This window comes from Protobothrops mucrosquamatus, unplaced genomic scaffold, assembly GCF_001527695.2.
Source record: "Protobothrops mucrosquamatus isolate PMUCROS unplaced genomic scaffold, P.Mucros_1.0 scaffold2677, whole genome shotgun sequence".
NCBI lineage: Eukaryota > Metazoa > Chordata > Lepidosauria > Squamata > Viperidae > Protobothrops > Protobothrops mucrosquamatus.
The window spans coordinates 140,373-162,604 of NW_015388724.1; the positions used below are offsets into that span (position 1 = coordinate 140,373).

The 22,232-nt window shown below is 45.1% G+C and overlaps 2 protein-coding genes across 2 annotated transcripts in view; both read left to right on the forward strand.

The window, feature by feature from the left end:
• PLEKHA2 (pleckstrin homology domain containing A2) overlaps positions 1 to 12,910 on the forward strand; it is a 31,385-nt gene extending 18,475 nt beyond the window's left edge. The window contains exons 6-11 of the mRNA XM_015825522.1: positions 880 to 1,020; positions 1,441 to 1,509; positions 2,716 to 2,786; positions 3,910 to 3,973; positions 11,763 to 11,840; positions 12,367 to 12,910. Of these exons, the coding sequence (XP_015681008.1) occupies positions 880 to 1,020; positions 1,441 to 1,509; positions 2,716 to 2,786; positions 3,910 to 3,973; positions 11,763 to 11,840; positions 12,367 to 12,735 (792 nt within the window). The 3' untranslated portion in view covers positions 12,736 to 12,910. The remainder of the gene's footprint in view (positions 1 to 879; positions 1,021 to 1,440; positions 1,510 to 2,715; positions 2,787 to 3,909; positions 3,974 to 11,762; positions 11,841 to 12,366) is intronic.
• A 5,023-nt stretch (positions 12,911 to 17,933) lies between these two features.
• Positions 17,934 to 22,232, forward strand: part of LOC107296174 (serine protease HTR4) — a gene marked incomplete at its 3' end in the record, with an annotated part of 8,039 nt that continues 3,740 nt past the window's right edge. Inside the window, exons 1-4 of the mRNA XM_015825521.1 lie at positions 17,934 to 18,363; positions 20,114 to 20,213; positions 20,585 to 20,789; positions 21,233 to 21,427. Of these exons, the coding sequence (XP_015681007.1) occupies positions 17,934 to 18,363; positions 20,114 to 20,213; positions 20,585 to 20,789; positions 21,233 to 21,427 (930 nt within the window). The remainder of the gene's footprint in view (positions 18,364 to 20,113; positions 20,214 to 20,584; positions 20,790 to 21,232; positions 21,428 to 22,232) is intronic.

The following is a 22,232-nucleotide window of genomic DNA, read 5'->3' on the forward strand; positions in this document are numbered from 1 at the left end:
GGCCAGGAAGAAAGCTACATGAAATAAAGTTTAATTAAAATATATCAAGTAATTAAATAGATTAAACAGAGCAACTGTGATTATTCCTCATGTATTTCAGCGTTTCCTCTTTTACGGTATTAAAAAGAAGCATTGGGTGGCTACCTTTGTAAAGACCGTAGGAGCCTCACCCAACTTTTTCAGGAATGACAGCAACTTGGGATTGGCAGTTGCACGTCTTTGCACTGAAGAAGTACGTTTTCTTGGAATAACTTAGTGAGCTCGGATTAGTTTAATGAGCAAGGTGATGTTTATTCATGGAGCTGTGGTTGAAAGAAGAACTGCAGGGGTGTTCCTTGAAAACCTGGCAACTTTAAGTAGAAAAGATGTAGATTAAATTAATGGGCAGTCTTAGGGCAACCAGGTCTGTGTGGAACTAAATATAAGCGCAGGTTCTGCATGGGAATCTTGGCTGAATATATGTCAGGGGTGTCAAACTGCCGGCCCGTGGGCCGGTTTCATCATACCGGAGCCACGCCCACCCCATTGCCGGCAACGGCGAAAAAGCTTCGATACGTTGCGCGATGTCACGTGACATCGCGAGTTTGACATGTCTGGTATATGTGAATCGGGGGCAGAAACCTCCTGAATATCCTCTGACTCCTGAATGCCCATATCATGCCCACTTGTCAGGTGCAAAGGATCAGAACTATTTGTTAAGTTGCGGTACAGAAGATTTATTCAAGCCTATAAAGAAGAATCTAATCAACTAAAATTCAATACTAAATTGGTATTGGATAATGCTGGCTGGGAAATTCTGGGAGTTGAAGTCCACAAGTCTTAAAGTGGCCAAGTTTGAGGACCCCCTTGTCTTCCCTTCTCTTTTTTTTCCCCTTGCAGAATGGAGGAGATGGCTCTGAAGGCCACGAGCTTTCATCTCACCCTTTGTTGAAGCGGTCCCAGAGTTACAACCCCGGTACCAAAACACCAGTGGGACCTGTAGCCCTCAAGAGCGGTTATTGTGTCAAGCAAGGGAACGTAGTAAGTGTCTTTTTGACTATCATGGTCGTTATCTCGCTGGATAGTTTTTGGACGAGGAGATAATGTCAAGGGATGATGTTGTTAGGAAAAGATTCTGAAAGGAAAGAGAAAATGAAAATACAAGTAGCTCTTGACTTACAACCACCATTGATTGAACCCAAATTTTCAATGCTAAGCGAGACATTTGTTAAGCACCTTTGGGAAAACCTTGATCTGGACGACTGAGAATCTCCGTAGACACGTAAGATGGCAGCCATCACACTGCAGCTGAAGCTGGACCTTCAGTCAGGCCACACAAATATAAAAAACCAATGCAGGTTCTTAACAGCCATTAATCTGCTCAGAATGTCCTCTGTGTTACATGGAGTATTTGGAAGAACAATTTAAAGGCTTTTAAAAGGGATTCTTTTTGTCTTTCAGAGAAAGAGCTGGAAGCGTCGTTACTTCATGCTGGATGAAACTTCTGTCAACTATTTCAAATGCGAGCAGGTAAACAATCCAGACCTTTCAAAGCTGTGATCTGGACTCATTTTCTCTCTTCCCGGATGGCTGCAGATTCTCTTCCTTAGGACCAAGAAGAGGTGTTCTCCACGCTCTTCTAAGGACATTTCATTTTGATATCAAAAAAGGATATTTGTCCTACGTCTGCAGTGGTGAAATCAGATTAGGACCGATAGGGGTTAAAAGTGTTGCCGATGCCTCCGAAGCTTTTAAGTTTCTTCAAGATCTTGTGATCAGGTCTTGTGTTGTTTTAGAGCAGGGGTTCTCAACCTGTGGTCCGCGGACCCCTGGGGGGGCCGTGATGTCATCAGAGGGGTCCATGAAGGCTTGAAGAAATGTTATGATTTAAATCTTGAGTTAAATCTTGGTGGTCCGTGGTCATGGTCTGTGGCCACGCAAGATATTTAAAAGGGGTCCGTGGTGAAGAAAACATTTAGAGAAAAAAGTAATATAATACTTGGAAGAGATTATTCTATACTCTCTTTCTCTAGCAGTGATTAGGTTCATAAAGGATGCAATGACACGGCTGCTTAATTGTGGGTTGGTGATTCAGCAATAATTGGCTGGATTCCCATAACTTTGCTAAGCCATAAACCATTGTTAGTAACCCCTGCAGGTGGATTTGTGCAACAGACTGAATCAAAACCAAGAAAGCCACCCGCTTAGCATAATGTAAGAACTAGGTCTGCAAGAGAATACTAAACTAGTCTTAAATTAATCCATCGCACTAACCCAAGAAACGCTTTAAAACAACAGATACCAAAACTGAAACATAAGTTCATTGCGAGAAGAAAAAACGAGCAAAACACTATTGTTAAAAAAAATATGCAAGTGTTATGTTTGAAAGTTGTAACTGAAGACAGTTAGCAAAAAGCCATGCTTCTCTGTTGCACAAAACTAGCAAAGATTCATTTTCTGATCTGATAGGGGGTTTTTTTTTCTCCCACATTTTGGGGACCAGAATGTAGTTCATCTGTTATTGGTGATGAAATTAATTGTAATCCCCCCAAATCAATGCATTTCCACAGATGTATCATTCCACAGTTGTATCTTTGCTAAAAAAAACAATATTGAATATTGTGTCATTTATAAATGTTATTCTTGGCTTTTCATCTACCTTCCAACCCACACAGTATCTGCTCTCATCTGTTGGCTAATTTTGCACTGCCCTGTTGGATTTGCTTCTCTTGTCAGGATAAAGAGCCCTTGCGGTCAATCCTCCTGAAGGATGTTCTGAAGACTCATGAATGTCTCGTCAAATCTGGGTAGGAGTGTTCTTGATATTTGGGCATTTTATCTTTAGCGTTGGCATTTGTTCTGCCAAATAGCTTGCAGAATGGGTCCGTATTTAGAGACAGGGAATGTTCTGCTTTGGTTTGTGTGCCATCTCACACAAACCACGACACCAACTCATTTCACTGGGCTCTACGCACGGTCACTCAAGCCCTCGTTGTTTCCCGCCTGGACTATTGCAACGCTCTCTACATGGGGCTCCCCTTGAGGTGCACCTGGAGGCTCCAGCTAGTTCAGAATGTGGCCGCCCGGGGGATCCTGGGGGCCTCTAGATACTCCCATGTAACACCTCTCCTGCGCGAGCTGCACTGGCTGCCTGTGGCCTTCCGGGTGCACTTCAAGGTGTTAGTAACAACCTTTAAAGCGCTCCATGGCAATGGACCTAGGTATTTGCAAGACCGCCTCCTACCAAACACCTCCCTTCGACCAGTCCGCTCCCACAGAGAGGNGGGCCTCCTTAGGGTGCCGTCGGCCAGACAATGCCGGCTGGCGACCCCCAGGGGGAGAGCCTTCTCTGTGGCAGCTCCTGCCCTCTGGAATGACCTACCCCCCGACCTACGTACAGTTGCGGACCTGCGCCTTTTTCGCCGAGCCCTGAAGGCCCATCTATTCCGTGCGGCCGGCCTGGCGTAGTTTGATTATGTTTTAATGGGGTTTTTTGTATGGGTGTGTTTTTAGAACAGGCCCGTTATTTAATTTGATTTTAGAACTGCCTATATTTATCATGGTTTTTATTATCGCCTGTTCACTGCCCTGAGTCCCGTAAGGGAGATAGGGCGGTATATAAATTCAATAAATAAATAAATAAATAAATAAAAATGGTACCTGAACTTCCCTCCCATAAGATGCTTTTTGATATAGAGGTGATCCAATACAATGTGTCTCATTAAGGCATTGTATGTTGCTCCTGAGACCTATTCAGTTGAAGGATCATCCCGGTGAGAGCCTCAGACACAACACCAATCAAAGCCACCGATTCCAATTTCAGTTAATATTAATATTGAATTACTTCTTTAGAGAAGTTGGCATTCAGAAAAACGTGCAGTTAATGTTAAGGTTAATACTTCTTTTTTGTTGTTGTTGTTGTTTTTCAAGTGACCTTCTAATGAGGGACAATCTCTTCGAAATTATAACAAGCTACCGGACCTTCTATATCCAGGTAAAATATATGTATTACGATATAGGAAACGCGGTCTTGCAAATTTCCATTGTCTGGAAGTTGTTTAAGCCTTCTTCCAAAGAATTTTACAGATTGCGAAACTTCCAGATGTTGCTGAGCTGTAACTTTCAGCATGGCCAGTGATGATGGGTGCTGGGATTTGTAGTTCAACAATTAGAGGAGGGCTACCTGTTTCCTCGTTTTGAACTGAAGCTTGTGATCACTCGAATATATTTGACCATACATGAAAAGTATCTGAATGGAAACCTGAAGTCAGATTCAATTCAAGAAATTGAGAGTAGAAGAATTATATGGGCCTCTCAACTCTTCTTTCTGATTTTTCTTTCTCTCTGCTTGGATTAGCTAATCCTTATGTTTCTTCTAATGTCACAGTTCTGTGAAATTTATGACTATTTTCTTGTTGATTTTCCATGAGAGCTGAAGTAATTGTCAATAACTGCAGGGCAGTTTTGCAGGACAGTTTCTGCAATGACTCCTGATACTGGGGATCCCACTGTCCCTTTTATTTGCTCATACGTTTCTCTTTTGAAGGTGAAGAAGGTATGTTAGCACTACTGGAGTAGCTTCATAGTTTGTGTCCTGGTTAGGGTGTTCTCAGCTGTGTTGTACTCTTCTTCCAGTTTTTTTTAATCTTTTTTTTACCTATTTCTTCATAACTGCATTTTATGCCTACAACATTTTCCATACTCTCATTTGATTGGCATGTTCAGGTACATAAAGGAGAGCTACAGGGAACATGGTCAAGAACTATTTGCCATGGCCCTAGTACGTAGGACCAAAAATAATGGTTACAACTTACACTATCTAATTAAAAGAAAAAGAAAAACCTCTTGGCCATAATATTTGTACAACAGATGTATCTATGGACACCAGTTTTCCATCTCTGAGGCTCGCAAGAAGAAGCTGGACAGTCATCACTCATAAATTATTTCAGTGGTTCCCTGCCCATTGCAGAGGATGGAAGATCCTTGTGGTTCTTTCAGCTCTATAATTCTCCTTCAGGAAGGTAGAAAATCAAACAAAAAATCCCAGATATTCACAAATAGTATACGCAAGTACACTAGCCAGCTAATTACAAGGTTGTCCTCTCGCCATTTAGAGTTCAAAGGCCTTGCAGAATAACCAGTCTTCCTGAAGAACAGGAAGTTGAAGGCATCCCACATTCAGAAGGCAAGATGTTCTAAATGTGGGTCTACGAAGGAACATCACTGGGATTCCAACTCCTTTCCAGGCATTGGGGTCTGGTTTCTATACGCCTTCTGTTCACTGAAGTCAGGATGCTGGGCATTTTAGAAGACCATCCATAGAACTTCCTAGCAGGTTTTCCTTGTTGAAGGTTTCAGAACGTCCTACAAGGCTGGTAAATCTTCGCGTGTTTAAAAATGGATTCCTCGTGGAGAAGGCAGTGTTTTTTAATTTAGTTTGCGAGGCCATCAATTTAGCTTTGTGACAGTTGAAGGCATTCTCCCCCTGCCAAACTGGTTGCTTTGTTGACAGGCTGTCAAGCAGAAAGGGTAAACGAGGTGAGACTTAATACACAGTCCATTTTAGCCTAGGGAGAGATGAAGTGCGAGAATCCAGCTATTGCCACAGTTTCACTTCTTCATTTCATCATATTCGTCATGAAAGTTATTTGTCCAGGTGTAGAACAGAGCCATAAACACGGGGATTTATGTAAGATTGCAGTAAGAGAGCTTTCCCCAGATACGAAATGCTTTTCAGGTGTGTGTTGGGACAACATTTAGCAAGCACCAGATATTAGGAAACGAAGAGTTGTGTGCAACTGAGAGAAAGCACTTTACAGACACTAAAAATGAGGGGTCCTTGGTGGTCTCTGAGCTTGGTTGTTTTCTTGCAGGTGTTTCATTACTCAAACTAGGTAACATCTGCAAGAAAACGACCACGCTCAGAGACCCCCAAGCACCAATATTCTCCTTTATTGAGACTCTAGAAATGTTCTCAAAAATTAATACAAAATTCTCAAGATAATCTCATAGGGTGCTTGTCTAGAAGAATTCTGGAGAGATGCAATATCTTCTTGTCAAGAATATCTTGCATCCTTTTTTTAAGTACCACCGCCTGAAATTCATAGAATCACAGGCTGGAAGGCACCTCAGAGGTCTTCTAGTCTAACCCCCTGCCTTAGGCAGGAGTCCTTATTCCATCCCAGACAAATGGTTGTCCCCTTTTTTTTCTTGAAAACCATCAGCGACCGAGAGCCTACTCTCCCAGCATTTCTCAGATTGAAAAGTCAAAATAATCGTGACGATCTGAATTGCAGTCAATGGCTGTCCAAGATCTGAGACAGCTGAAGTCCTCTTTTGAAATCTGCAGACTGCAAACAGGTTTGTTTTGAATTAATTTGAGCTAATTCAACGCCTGTCTCCCCAAGAACACTTTTGGAATTTGGACAATGTTTTTCAGCCATACTCCAAATAAAAGCCTTGTGGGGAAGAGGGCTGCATATTTGCACAGTGACTGACATGGGAAACTTAACTAAGTTATAATGCACCAATTAAGCAGAATGCAACTGCCACCCCTCGGGCCCCTTCCCCTACCCCATTCCTCTCTGTACTTTTGGAGTGATGGGCAAATCCTCAGCCTTCAACCGTTCAGTGTTCTTTTCTAAGATAGCCTTAGGGGCTTTTTGCAAATTGAGTCGATGACAGTGAATAGAACAGAATAACAGAGCTGGAAGGGACCTTGTAGGTCAGGGGTCCTCAAACTTGGCCCTTTTATGGCGCGTGCCTGGCTGAGGAATTCTGGGAGTTGAAGTCCACAAGTCATAAAAGGGCCAAGTTTGAAGACCCCTGTTGTAGGTCATCTAGTCCAACTCTACGCCCAAGCAGGAGACTCTACACCAGGGGTCGTCAACCTTGGCTCTTTTATGACTCGTGGACTTCAACTCCCAGAATTCCTGAGCCAGCTTAGCTGGCTCAGGAATTCTGGGAGTTGAAGTCCACGAGTCATAAAAGAGCCAAGGTTGACGACCCCTGCTCTACACCATTTCTGACAGATGCCAGTCCAGTCGCTTCTTGAAAGCTTCCAGTGATGAAGCTCCCACAACTTCTGATGGGTTGTGGCTAATAGTGTGTTTTTCCACACATCATTTTCTCTCCCTTTGGATTCGAAGAACGGCTTAGAAACAGAGGAGGTCAAGGTGGGGCAGAGTCAAACACCAAAAGAGTTGTCCAGGTGTACCTTTGGTGCCCATGGATGCTTTGTTGAAGGTCTGAGCTTAGGGGTACGCTAAGGATTAAGAATAAAAATAAGAATAATAGAGTTGGAAAGGACATTGAAGTTCTCCTAGTCCAACCCCCTGCTCAAGCAGGAGACCTTTTCCACTTCAGATAAATGGCTGTCCAGTCTCTTCTTAAAAACCTCCAGTGATGGAGCACCCACAGCTTCTGAAGGCATTTCCTTCAGAAATTTCCACTGTCAGGAAGTTTTCTCCTTAGTTCTAGGTTAGATCTGTCTTTGATAAGCTTCCATCCATTACTTCTTGTCCTGCCCTCAGATGCTTTGGAGAATAGGTTGACCCCCTCTTCTTTGTGGCAGCCCCATAGATATTGGAACACTGTTATCATGTCACCCCTAGTTCTTTTCTTGTGATATAATAATAATAATAATAATAATAATAATAATAATAATAATAATAATAATAATAATAATAATATAATGATAAGAAAGACAAAAAAGTCTGGATAGTGGACGTGGCAATGCCTGGAGACAGCAGAATAGACGAGAAAGAACTGGAGAAGATAACAAAATACAAAGACCTACAAATAGAAATAGAAAGACTGTGGCAAAAGCAAGCAAAGGTAGTACCAATAGTAATAGGCGCCTTGGGTGCAATCCCAAAACAACTGGAGCACCACTTGAACACCATTGGCATTGACAAATTCACCATTAGTCAATTGCAAAAGGCAGCCTTACTAGGAACTGCTTCCATCCTGCGACGATATCTGTAATACCATCAAACATCCACATCTGCCTATCCCAGGTCCTTGGGAAGGATTCGATAGGTAGACAAAAATGCCAAATCCAGTCTGAACATCTGGCTGACTGTGCGATGATCAATAATAATAATAATAATAATAATAATAATAATAATAATAATAATAATAATAATAATAATAATAATAATAATAATAATAATAATAGTAAAGTTGGAAGGGACCTTGGAGGCCATCTAGTCCAACCTCCTGCTCAGGCAGGAAACCCTATACCATTTCGGACAAATGGCTGCCCAGTCTCTTCTTAAAAACTTCCAGTGTTGGAGCATTCACAGCTTCTGGAGGCAGGTTGTTCCACTGGTTAATTGTTCTAACTGCCAGGAAGTTTCTCCTTAGTTCTAGGTTGCTTCTCTCTCCTTGATCAGTTTCCACCCGTTGCTTCTTGTCCTGCCTTCAGGCGCTTTGGAGAATAGCTTGACTCCTTCTTCTTTGGGGCAGCCCCTGAGATACTGGAACACGGCTATCATGTCTAATCGTGCAAAGCCTGTAGCTTGAAGAGGTCCCAGAAAACTTGGCCTATTTTTCTCAAACAGCACAGAAAATGTCCTCACTGGCTATTTTCTTTCATTTGCACTCTCCCGCGGGTGCTTTAAATAGTAGGAAATCCAGGTGGAGGTCACGTTATTTTCCATCTTTTGCAATGACTCAGCTCAGATTCTGTGGAGGGCAAACTTAAGTGTGCAGGACACAGAAAAGTGTGCCTGGGAATTGGTGTACCTCTATGAATGTGAATTTGTGTGCGAATGATTTGGAAGGGAAGAGCAGAATCAATGGAGTAGGTGGCAGATGATTTTAAGAATGGCCTTTGCAATGCAGATTGCTGGCTTGTTTTGCACCTGCCCAGGAGTTACGCTTGGTTGTGTTTTGTTTACTGGGTAAGCAACTGTGTGGGGAGCAGTTGTGCAAGAGAGCGTGGCTCCCATCTATTTGAGGAAAACGGTGGTTCTGCAAGAGTGTGCATTTTGGCTAGTGTGTATTCCTGCGGTCTCCAGCTACACGAGCCTTGAGTGCTTTTCGATTAAAGCAGTGCTCTCCGAACTTAGCGACTTTAAGACTTGTGGACTTCAGATCCCAGAATTCTTCAGCCAGCCATGGATTGGAAGCCCACAAGTCTTCCAACTTGCCAAGTTTGGAGACCCCTGAATTAAAGTATATGGTAGAGCCACCAACTGAAGGAGAGGAAGCCCTGACAGGGGGAGTTAAAAGACATTTCAGCTCAGAGTCTGGGGGAAGAAATGTTTGAGGTCAAACCCTTAGGTTCCATCTGATCTTCCCAAGTCTGGAGAGTCTGTGCAGTCTAGAGAGATTCTTGTAAGCTGGTGATCAACAATAAAAAAAAACCCCTCTGACCCATTCTCAAAGCTATTCTGGTTGCTTGCACCTGAGAAAGCATGAGATAATGGAGAACCCACCTGACCTGCTTCCCTTAGCTGAGCACCAAAGGATCCTACTCCAATTTGCCAGACTCACCTGATGGTGCACATCTTTTTAAGGTAGGGATGGATAAGCTTCAGTCTTGCATGTAGCTCTCCATCCCCTTTTCCAGGGTCCCTATAATTAGTTAAGCAAGCAACATACTTTTTCCTGACTTAAGGTATCAATGGAAATTGATGATGAAGATGGTAGCCTCCCCACTGTACATGGATGGTCTCTGGAGACAGTTGACCGTAGCCCAACAAATGAGTTGTGGCTTCCAGGATAAGAAAGATGGGCTGTTCCTAGTCTGGCTTAATCTTGTCTCCTTGTTGCAGCAATTGCCTAAACCAGGGGTAGTCAACCTTGGCTCTTTTATGACTCGTGGACTTCAACTCCCAGAATCCGTGAGCCAGCCAAGCTGGCTCAGGAATTCTGGGAATTGAAGTCCACGAGTCATAAAAGAGCCAAGGTTGACTACCCCTGGCCTAAACCTTTAACCTGAGTATAGAATTCTCAGCCAATGGAGTCAAAGACATTTCCTATACATCTGGAGAGCAACAGCTGGAGGAGGAAGAATCAGAGTAGCAAAAAATAGTTCCTTTCCCTGAATGTTTTAGTTGTGATTCCACTGTCTTTTTCTTTTTTCTTTTTGTCCTTTCCGGTCTAGTGTGTACATATTTATTTATTTATTTTCTGGGTACTAAAGCAATTAATTTAAATGCAAATAGCCAGTCATTAGCCACCCATAGGGTTGTCTGTTGACCTTGCGTGGTGCATAGTCCTAGGGCTGTAGTGATGTTAATTTAATGTGTGCTTACGGCTAAATGCAGTACTGTAAATCAATACAATATAATACCCTTCAGCATCCAATCTTTGCAATATCAGCCACTATCAAAAGAAAACAGTAAAGTAATAAAAACAAGACATTTCCTAATGTTAGCACAACCATTAATATTAGCATCACGCAATTACAACCAAAGATCTATTAGCTTCATAAAGGACTTGCAGAAGTTGTATTTTAAGGGCTTTTTAAAACTTCAGGATATCGCGTTCCAGCTATTAATCCAGGCAGAATTCATCCAGAGGGCAGAATGAGAGGTTTCATTCGTAGTTTGTTAGATCAGGGGTCCCCAACCCCCGATCCGTGGACCGGTACTGGGCCGCGTCATGCCAACAACCGGTCTGCACAAACAAGCAAAGCCCCATCCGTGAGTTGCAGGCAGCACACAAAACCACACACTCTCTGGTCCGTGGAAAAACCTCTCTCCACGGAATCGGTCCCTGGTTGGGGATCTATCTCTGTGTTAGATTAGCCACTTCTATTTTTTAAAAAACGTATTAATCAGAATCTAGCAAGATCTGCATTTTTGCTAAGTGGGATTCATATACATGCATCACATTTAGTTCCAGATCTCATATCTGCCCTCTGGTGGATCTTTCCATAGTGGCCAGAACTTAAATAAGACATTGAAAATTTAGGCAAAAAGGTTTAGAAAGGGCCTTTCCTCACTTCTACCCACCTGTTAGGTTCCTTAAGAGATGCCACATTTGAACAGAAGTCAACAATTCAAGCTTATAAAAAGATTAAATCTGAACTAGGGAATCCCGAGTGCAGGCTTGCTGAAATCCATCCCAGCGTCCTAACCACACATATACTCTTGTGACCCATTAGGTCTCCAATCCTGACAATTCCTAACGATTCCTAATTGCTAAGTCATAACATAAGACCTAATTAGGAATTGTTAGGAACCGTGAGGGTTGGGGACCTAATGAGTGAAGAGTATGGTGACTTGTGTGGTTAGGACACTGGGATGAATTTTAGCAAGCTTGCGTTTGAGACCCGAGTGCTGCTGTGGGGCGGGCTTGAGCTCCCATCCTTCACTCTAGCTCTGCTGGGGACATGAAAAGAGCCCTCCACTGGGGGTCTCCAGGGCAACGGTGATGTCACCGTCTAATTCAGGGGTCCTCAACCTCCGGTCCGTGGATCGGTACCGGGCTGCAGCATGCCAGCAACCAGTTCACACAAACAAGCAAAGCCCCATCCGTGGGATGCAGGCAGCACACAAAACCACGCCCCCTCTGGTCCGTGGAAAAACCTCTCTCCAAGGAACCGGTCCCTGGTGCCCAAAAGTTTGGGGACCTCCAGTTTAATCCTTTCAACCCTGATGTGCCTTGGTGCTTCTGACACAAGTGGAGAACTTAATGGGTCTAGGTGTAAAGGAATGTGAAACAGACTTTTTCTGATTTTAACAAAGAAACTAATTCATCAGAAAATATCCACGAATTTCACTTCACAGTGCTCTAGATGGTGTCTTTTTCCTTTTCTTTTCCCATAGGCCTACAGCCCTGAAGACATGAAAAGTTGGATCAAAGAGATTTCGGGTGCGGTGCAGGCATTAAAGAGCTGTCCCAGAGTAGGTCAAATTCTTTCCACTTTGACTACGGCATCAGTTCGCTGTTTTTGTTTTGCTTCTTTGAAGCGGAGGTCATCTGTTTTCATAATGTCAAGCAAACATTTGAAAAAGAGCTCATTTCCAGAAGAGTTTTCTCCAGCCCTCTGAATAAATAAATACATACCGTAAATAACAAGAGCACAAATGGACTGCAGGGAACGAAGGACAGGGAAAATTAGAGGCGTGGGTCAGTAAGCTATCTGCAGCTTTGGGCCATTATCATGAGACATTTGGCCAAACTTTAGAGTTAGGTAACTTCTTGTCAAACAATCCAAGCTCCAAAAACCTTTTAACTCTCTTTCCCATTCCCCAAATTTTGAGATTTGTCTCTGTTCGTTTTAAGCCGAGGAGCCGATGGCATGGGTGAAGTATCTTAGTAAATGATTAAAGTCTAACTCTCATCAACCTCAGCCCCATGATGAAGAATGAGGAAGACTACCTGTATTGATTCTTAGCTGGCACTAATCTTCTGGTTTTTGTCTTGCAGGAAATGCCTTTGGTGAGATCAGTGTCAATGGATAAACGAGGAAGTCCCACCTTGTCCAGCTCCACCACGTCGTCCATTGCGTGGCTAAAGCAGCGAGGAGAGGAGTCCAGGGTTGGTCACAAAGGTCCCTCCACTTCTTGCTGGCTGCCCTGGATGCCTGTGCCACAGTTGGAGGAGAAGCAACAGCCAGCATCCAAGGAACAGGCTGAAGAGCTGAGCAACTCTGGGTTTGCCCCTGTGTCTGCTGAACGAGATGCTGGTGAGACCCAGGTCAGGCGTATCCGACACAGGTCGGAACCCCAGAGCTTTAAAGAGCACCGCTTTCTGATTGACTTGGAGGATGAAAACATCCGAACCTCAGATGTGTGATTGTGCAGCAAGGCGGACGTTGCCAGGAAACAGGCATTTTAAGGATGGGATGTTCTGGATGAACACTAGTTAGCTTGCACCAGCTCCAGACGGAACAGATACTGCAACGCAACAAATTTAAAGCGGAGAAGAATCTACACTTACATGTGGATTGTATGTTCTGCTGGAGTCTTCTCCAGATCAAGCACAAGTCAGAGGGTTGCCAGAATATTCAAGATGATCCCTGTTTCAAGTTTGTTGAGGATGCAGAACCATACAAAGGGTTCTCACATTCACCACGAGAAGCTGTTCCTTCCGCCATCATTGCTTCCTGTCTGGTGAAGGGAAGCCCACATTGTTCAGTTGGAGGCCTTGATAAACATGACGCTTTCCTGTCTGTTTGTGCAAAAAGGCTTTACTAGAATTACCTGGACCGTACAGCAACTTAGTATATCTACTCTTCCTGTTCTGGTAGCTTGATCAGTGGATGAATTGAAGGCAGTTCACCTTGTTTAATGTCCAAATCTTAGGCTAGGAAGAGAGCTTGGAATTCCTTCCTTCCTTCCTTCCTCCCTCCCTCCCTCCCTCCTTTCTTTCTCTTAAGGATGAAAGTCTCAGATGAGAATATGAGGTTCCGGTACTTACCTGAGTTACAAGCTAGCCAAGATGTTGAGCTCTTTATAATATAATTGTATGTAGCAGGTAGCTTGGCTACCAAAAGCAACATGGCAAAGTGAAAAACACCCCTCAGCAAATTCTAAGAAAATTCAACAGCAGCCTGGCAATAAGGTATGCATAAAAATCTATACCGAAGAAAGGAATTTTCAAGAAATTGGAGAGAGGAAACAGAGCAAAGACATCCTCATTGAAACAGCATCTTTTTCAGTTCTTCTCTGGGGCCTGTGAGACTGTGAAAATAATAATAATAATGGAGATACCAAAAAGGTTTTTTCCGTAGTGAATATCAAGTGGTACTTTAGTATTGAGCAATGAGGTTGTCGTATGCTGGGCCATACCAAGTAATTGTTTTAATGACTGCCCAGGATTGATGGAAGATTCCAAATTGGGGTCTTTCCCAGTAACCTTTGGATCCTGGGGACCTGGGAAGGGGTGCAAGCAGGTGATATCCCCCGACACTTTGATCTATCGTGACAGTAGTGGAGATGATGAACACCTTGCAAGGAGCAGGAAGATGTAGATCTTGCTTAGCTTTTGCAAGACTGTTTCTTCCTCCTTTGGAATTTCCAAGGACAGCTGGGCTGGAGGGCAGAAGAAATTCAGTTCAGAAAAGGTGGGAATTCAGGAATACCTGGCTGTCACACAAAGGAGGAGAAAGGATGATCAACAGGACAACAGACATTGAAGAACCACCCTTCCAAAACAAAGTCCAGCTTCTTGCTTTGTTCTCATGTTAAGTCTTTCCCAAACTGGGACCTTGCAAGCTGCAGCTACCGTGCTTTCATTTGGGGAAAGCTACGATAAACGAAGATGAGTTCCTAGTCTGTACTAAGTCAGCAGGTACAGGAAGTTCTGGATGATGAGTAGTTGGAGGAGGCAAACTCTTCTACGTAGATCTATTTCCATTCCTCAATATTCTCCTGCTACTGGCGAGAATCCCAATGTAGCCATCTTACTCCCCTTAAAGAAAACACAATTTCAGGAGACATTGCAAGCACAGCAGTGGCGGTACAGATTTGCGACTTGAAAATGCACAATGCTTATCTTGACTTCCAACAGTTGGCAGGAAGCGTGTTTTGCAGCACATGCGAAGGAACCACGCTCCTGTTTTGAGCCAGAGGGCTTACGGTTAAATCCTGTGTTCAGGTGTGCAAAGACTACTCTCTTGCAGAATATTGTGAAATGTCTGTGAGATCAAGATTCTCAGGTGTGCATCTTTTTGTACCTCAGTCAATTCAGGAACATAAGGAGGTTGGGTTTTTTTAATATGAAAAAAAAAATGCAGCATGATCTCTCCTGTTGAGCCAGTTGGGTATTTTGCTGTTGCTTCCAGATTGGGTGCCAAGCATTTGGCCAAAATAATATTTGCTTGCGATGCGACGCTGTCGGTGAGTTCGAATCCCTAACCATCGTGGATATTGCAAGGGAAGAATAGTGACTGAAATCATCTACATTATTCTTACCTCCTCAAAGGGGGGAAAAAAAGGAAAACGAAAACTTTAGCTGCAGCCCGTGTAATTTAGAGAATTTGAATAATTTGCATCTTTTTTTTTCCCCCTTTCTGATGTCATGGAATTCTTGCAATGGGCATAACTTGGTTTGCAGCCTTGTGTGAAGGCTGCTATTCAGACCTGGAAGTAAGCTGCAAAACTCAAGTTAAGAGATCATGCTGCTCTTTGGTTTTATCATTCATAATACAGAGGCAAGGAAGGAGAAAAGCAGGGTAATAAAGCATTATGTTGTGGGCCACCTGATTTTTTTTTTTTTGACACCCGCTGGAAGGTGTGCTTTTTACTTGTAAACGAGTCCTGTGATGTTAAATGGGGTTTGTTCCCAAATCAATAGACCCACAATTGCAGCTTTCATCTTCTACTTCTTTGCTCTGGAGATTTTTTTAGCCATTGTTAATACATAAAATTATGACCAGAATTTTGCGCTGTCTCTCTCTCTCTCTTTTTTTCTTCTCATGTTGGATTTCAAGTAAAATTAAATATTGTGTGCTGGTACAGGCAGTCCTCAACTTACGACCACAGCTGTGCCCTAAATGTTTATTGCTAAAAAGTGAGATTTGCCCCATTTTTATGACCTTTCTTGTTGTTAAATGAATCGCTGCAGCTGTTAAGTTAGCAACCTGGTTGTTAAGTGACTCTGTCTCTCCCATTGACTTGGCTTGTCAGAAGGCTGTGAAAGGGGATCGCGTGACCCTGGGACGATGGAACCATCATAAGTACATGCTAGTTGCCGAGCATCCAAATTTTGATCACATGACCACGGGGATATGGCAACGGTTACAAGTGCGGAAAAAAAATGGTCCTGTCACTTTTTTTCCAGTGCTGTTATAACTTCGAACGCTCATGGAGTGAACCGTCGTAAGTTGAGGACTACCTGGACTGCATTCAGCACTCTTTTATACTGCCCTCAACTTACGACTACAATTGGGGACCAGAATTTCCAGTGGGTGTTAAGCGAGTCGGGCATGGTTTTACAACCTTTTCTGCCATAATCGTTAAGCGAATCTGTGCAGCTGTTCGGTAAATCAGAATAGCAGAATAACAAGAGTTGGAAGGGACCTCAGAGGTCATCTAGTCCAACCCTCTGCTTGAGCAGGAGACCCTATACCATGTCAAGACAAATGGCTGTCCAGTCTCCTCTTAAAAACTTCCACTGTTGGAGCATTCACCGCTTCTGGAGGCAGGTTGTTCCACTGGTTAATTGTTCTGTCAGGAAGTTTCTCCTTAGTTCTAGATTGCTTCTCTCCTTGATGAGTTTCCATCCGTTGCTCCTTGTCCTGCCTTCAGGCGCCTTGGAGAAGAGCTTGACTCCCTCTTCTTTGGGGCAGCCCCTGAGATACTGGAACATTGACTCTCATGTCCCCCCTTGTCTTTCTCTTCATTAAACTAGACATACCCAATTCCAGCACCCGTTCCTTATATGTTTCAGCTTTCAGTCCCCTAATCATCTTCATTGCTTTGTCTCCGGCTTCTCCAAGAAAGGGGTTTTTTAAGGGCTACTTGTCAATGGCATCTGGGCTGTCTCTCAAAATTAGACTAACTGTGGGACTTTGGAGCCTAACTCTTTGCTCTTCAATTGATAAAAGTGACGTGTTTTTTTTCCTGCTTCTGGATGAAGGAAAGGAAGAAAGAAAGTTGTATGAAAAAAGGGGGTCAATCAAAATCCCAATGCCCAAGGCCTTAAGAGCAAGATGGGGCATTCCATCACAAAAGTCATATCCAGAATTCTGTATCAAATTAAGAGGGATCCATGGGAGGGTCCCAAAGTCAAGATGGCCAAAACCACTTTGGACTTTGGTTGGCTGGGGGATTCTGGGAGCTGAAGTCCACCCGTCTTAAAGTTGTCGAGGTTGAGAAATACTCGCTTAGTCAAGTAGGCTGAGAAAAAAAAAATATCCAAGTTGGTTTTCTTGGTTTTTCCACTTCAGACAAATTGCACACACAAAAAAAGAAAGTAATGGTGCTGTTTTGCACACTGCTCAGGGACAGTTCTGCTAATAATTCTCAGTTTTAATTCCATTCCTGCAGCAAAAGTTATTTTGTTCCTTGAATGAAATTCGTCAACAGATCTGTTTCGCCCACTGGAGTATTTGGTAATAAATCCGTGGAGTGGTTTCCCCTTTAATAAAACTTTTGAACATTTCAATATGTATTTCTTCCCAGCTATTGAGCAATTTAAACTGCCCCTTTTTAATTTTAGCTACAAAAATGAACTCATATTTTCCAGCATGGCAACAGCAAAATGACATAAACTTTGTGGGACCAATACAGGATAAGTTGTTTATTTGAAGGATAAAACTTCTATCGCCAGAAACATGTTCTTCTACCTGCATTTTTTCCCCTCATCTGCTAGCAAAGGAGCATGCAACCCTTGGCCAAAATTGGATTAATTTTAAATACTTATTTCCTGCTCTGCTGTGAGCCCATCAAACATAGTCAGTAGCGAATGTGTGATCACTGAGGTCGTATTAAATCCATGCTCTGTTGAATTGCTATTTATTGAATAAAGTTGAATAGGCTGGATTCAACCAGGTAAGTATTTAAATACAATAACGATCCTGTACTGGAGGTCTGTACTAAAGCCATTTCTAAATTAGAGGCATCTGGCAGAGAAAGCGAGGAGTGATTAATAAAGATCAATGCAGCGTCCCTTTTTTGCATGCATTGCAAAAAAATATTAATATTAAAATATTAATAGGAAAGTTAGGCAAGATTCAAAGGGAGCAACCTAAAATCCTGATCTAGCGCCACAACCCTGGTTCCACCCGGACGTTCGCCCGCGCTCGTCTGTGCTTTGCTGGGTCTCTGGGTAAGAACTCTGCACGTCGAGCTTGGAGTTTGATCCACCACCCTCTGCCCTGACTACAAGGCGACTGGAGGGGGGTGGCGGGTGGGTAGTGCCAGCCGCCCACGGGCCTCCTCCGCCCCTTGGCCGGCCCGACCCATCTGGCTTCCCCGCATAAAGCCTGCGAGCCGTCGGCGCGGCTACCTAGTCTGGTTCCTGCAGCCACGGCCGCTCCATCCATCGCCATGGCGCACCGGTCGCCACTCTTGCTTCTCCTCCTCCTGCCGGCCTTGCTGGCCGCTCCTTCCAGCCCGTTGCCGCCCTGCCCAGCGGAGTGCCAGCCGATGCGCTGCCCGCCGCGCTCCGCGCAAGCCTGCCTGGCCGTCGGGGGCGACCTCCAGCTGGACAGCTGCGGCTGCTGTTGGGACTGCGCGCCTGGCGAGGGTCAGCCGTGCGCGCCAGGCGGCCTCTGCGCCCGGGGCTTCTTCTGCCACAGGCGGCCGGGCAGCCCCGGACCGGGCACCTGTTCCTGCGTGGAAGGGCCCCCGGGGGTCTGCGGCAGCGATGGGCGCACCTACAGCAGCCTTTGCCAGCTGCGCGCCCGGAACCACCAGCCCAGCTCAGGCCACCCGCCGCCTGTCATCCCCGTCCATAAAGGCAACTGCGGAGAAGCAGGTGGGTGCGGGGTCCTGGGGGGGCGGGGGTAGAGGATGACTGAGGCTGGCCTTCTTACTTCTAGCTTGGCTGGAAACCTGGAATCTGTTCCTGGACACCTTAAACTGGCCAAGCACAAAAGGAATTTGCAGAAGTAACCCCCCCCCCCCGCCCTTCCACACCGTTTCTCTTGGAAAGAGAAACTAACCCTTTCTCGGAGACAGGCAAGGTCCCTGCCTCCCCCCCACATACACACATTTACACATGCAGATGGCCAGACACGGGTCAAAATGGGAGCTGGGAAAGTGGTGAGGAGTGGCTTGGGAGAAGGCTTTTTTTAAAGTGTGAAACACTTAACCCACAAGTGGCGTGATGGGCTTGCTGGATGCCAGTGCCCTGGTTTGCACCTTGTGTTAAGGCTTCACGTATTGCTTCAGTAGGATTGAATGAATGACGCTGAATATTTGTAGCTCAGGGTGAGAATGAGGGGTCCTTTGTGTTTTCTGAGCTTGTTTTCTTGCAAATGTTTCATTAGCCAAATAGACAACATCTAACGAGCACAGATGATGCTACCCAGTTTGGATAATGGAAAGTCTGAAGAAAACAGCCACGCTCAGAGAGCATCCAGGACCCCTCATGATTGAACAAAGCACAAGTTGCATTCCTCAAAATTCATATTATACAAATCACAGTACCTGGATGAATTGACTCAGGCAAAGTAGTCCATTGCCTTATAACAGTGATGGTGAACCTATGGCACGCATGCCAGAGGCGGCACTCAGAGCCCTCTCTGTGGGCACGCGTGCTGTTGCCCCAGCCCCGCCTCCCCCCACGGCCCCCTCCTCACCAGCAGCCCCCCTGGAGGAGAGTCGCCCCTGAGCGTGGTCTGCGCGGAGGAGTGCAGCCAAGGACATGGCAGCCGGGCAGCGGGGACAAGACTCCGCCCTTGCGCCCCATCGCGCGCAGATGCTGCTGTGAGGCACGGGTGGAGGGCATGGCTGCTATGGCGCTGCTGGGCCACCTGGGCGATCTGCTGTGGCAGGCTGTGAAGGCGATGGGTGGCCTTGCGGGGGACGGGGCAGAGCAGGTGGGGCACGGAGCGGGACAGGCGGGGTGGCGGGGCGGGGCGGTTTTTGGGCACTCAGTCTCTAAAAGGTTCGCCATCACTGCCTTATAATCATACCATCTTATACCAACCCTAGTGAAGGAGCAGTTAAATTAGTCTGAAAAACAACTCAGAGAGGCAAAGCAGGTTCACACAGTATGGTAAGCCTGAAGAAAACAAACCACTATCCTATTAGCTGGGTTTCTCAACTAAGCTGTAATTTCTACATTTGCTTTTTGCCCATTCACTACATTCTGTACTGAAGGAGCCCAGCAAATTGTGATTTATTTAGCTAACTGGGGTTAAGAAAACATGCAGTAGTTGAGCCAGGAAAGAGTTTTATGTACTATATTATCTGGTCTGTGGTCTCTCCTGTCTTGGGATGCAATAAAGAATATTGCTGCCTATTCACCAGTGATGATGTGAATTGGAGTCCTGTCTATCTCTGTGGATGACACCAGTTTATGAAAAGATGTGTATGGAAACGCCTCATATTACATCAATCTGTTGTTCATCCAACTAAATCTAACCTGGTGGTATCATTTTCCATGCAATGTTTTTTTAAGGGGGTTCGGGGCTCAGTAACCCCAAATCCTCATGTGTTCTAGCATTGCATCTCACTGGCTTAAGATGCCTCAATGAACTGGGGGAGACATTGTTCTACAGGTGTTGTGGATCTCAACAGCCCAAGGAATAAATTTAACTTTATTGCTGACGTGGTGGAAAAAATTGCTCCGTCTGTGGTTCACCTGGAACTCTTTCGCAGGTAAGAGAAACTGTTTGTAGGTAGTGACATTCAGCAAGTTCTCTCTAGATGAAATTGATAAGTCTCTGTGGGTATTGACATTAACCAAAGGCTGGCTAGATACTGAAAATGACCTTGGGTCTGGCCTTAAAGCAGGGGTGTCAAACTCGCAACGTCACGTGACGTGTCGCGACGCATCACGACTTTTTTTTTCCGTTGCTGGCAATGGGGTGTTTCTCATCTTCTTGGCCTCTTTGAATGAATGGGTGTTAATTTCCAGAAATTCCCAGGCCACTGATCTTAAATTGCTGGGGTTGAGAAATACACTGCCTTAAACTCTAAACTTGGCAATGATGGATTTATTGTGCTTTTTGTCTATCCTCCTGGGTCAGGGCGCCCTACACAAAGAAAGAGGTCTTGGTCTCCAGTGGCTCAGGCTTCATTGTATCTGAAGATGGGTTAATCATCACCAATGCCCATGTTCTCAACAAGAAGCAGAGAATCAAAGTCGAGCTCAAAACTGGCCATCAGTTGGATGCCAAAATCAAAGACGTTGACCATAAACTGGACATTGCTCTGATCAAAATAGACACCCAGGTGAGTATAGAGCCTTCTCATTCCAATAGGGCAAAATCTCTGTCTTGCATGTTGAGAAGGAAGGACTCACTGGAGAAGGGCCTAATGCTGGGAAAGATTGAGGGCAATAGAAGAAGGGGACAACAGAGAATGAGGGGGCTGGATGGAGTCACTGAAGCAGTGGGCGTGAGCTTCAGTGGTCTCCAGAAGATGGTAGAGGACAGGAAGGCCTGGAGGAACGTTGTCCATGGGGTTGCGATGGGTCAGACAGGACTTCACAACTAACAACAACAACAAAGAATAGAAAGAGAGCAATGTTTGAGAGAAAGACTCACAACTGTATTTGCTGTTTAACACCCACAAGAGACAATGCTTGCATATTCACTTATGGCTGATCCTTAGAGACTAGGAGAAATGGCTGCCTTCCAAAGTCTGAGTTTTGAACGTTATCCTCCCCGTGCCAGGTAGCCCTCCCAGTGCTCCTGTTGGGCAGATCTTCTGATCTTCGGCCTGGAGAGTTTGTGGTGGCTCTGGGGAGTCCTTTCTCCTTGCAAAACACAGTGACGACTGGAATCGTAAGCAGTACCCAACGAGTTGGCCGGGATCTTGGGATGAAGGACTCCGACCTGGAATATATCCAGACAGACGCCATTATCAATGTAAGAGACTTCTCTGTATTGAAGTGGATCTACCTCAATTTGGGGGCAAAGTATAGGGCAGTGGTGGCGAACCTATGGCACGCATGCCAGAGGCGGCACTCGGAGCCCTCTCTGTGGGCACATGTGCTGTCGCCCCAGCCCCACCTTCCCCCATGGCCCCCTACTCACCAGCAGCCCCCCCAGAGGAGAGTCACCCCCGAGCGTAGCCCACGCGGAGCAGCGCAGCCAAGCACATGGAGCTGGGCAGCTGGGACAAGGCTCCGCCCTCGCACTCCATTGTGCACAGATGATGCTGCAGGGTGTGGGCGGAGGGCATGGCCGCCATGGCACTGCTGGGCCAACTGGGCAATCTGCGGTGGGTCGTGGAGGCGGTGAGTGGACCTGTGGGAGGGTGGGGTGGGGGCGGAGCAGGCTGGGGATGGGGTGGAGCGGGGCGGGGGTGGTTTTGGTCTCTAAAAGGTTCGCCATCAATGATATAGGGTTATTACCCCTTGTCAGGTAGTTGACACTGAAACCTCTTCCCTGCCACTTTCTCCCCCTTCCACAATTTTGATTAGTTTCATGTCTGCCTTCTCTTAGAGCTAGCAGTGGAATGGAAGGGGCGGACTAAAGGACTTGTGAACCTCCCATTTATATATTGAAACGTATGTGGATTTGAACTTCAATTGGTAGATTCCAGAGCATCCCACTCCTGCCTCAGAAATTTGGAAGCATCCTAAAGGTTGCATATCCCAGAGAGAAACCCTTGTTCCATTCAGTAGAGTTCTTCTTTTATCTTAAAGATACCTAGACAATACCTGGCAGC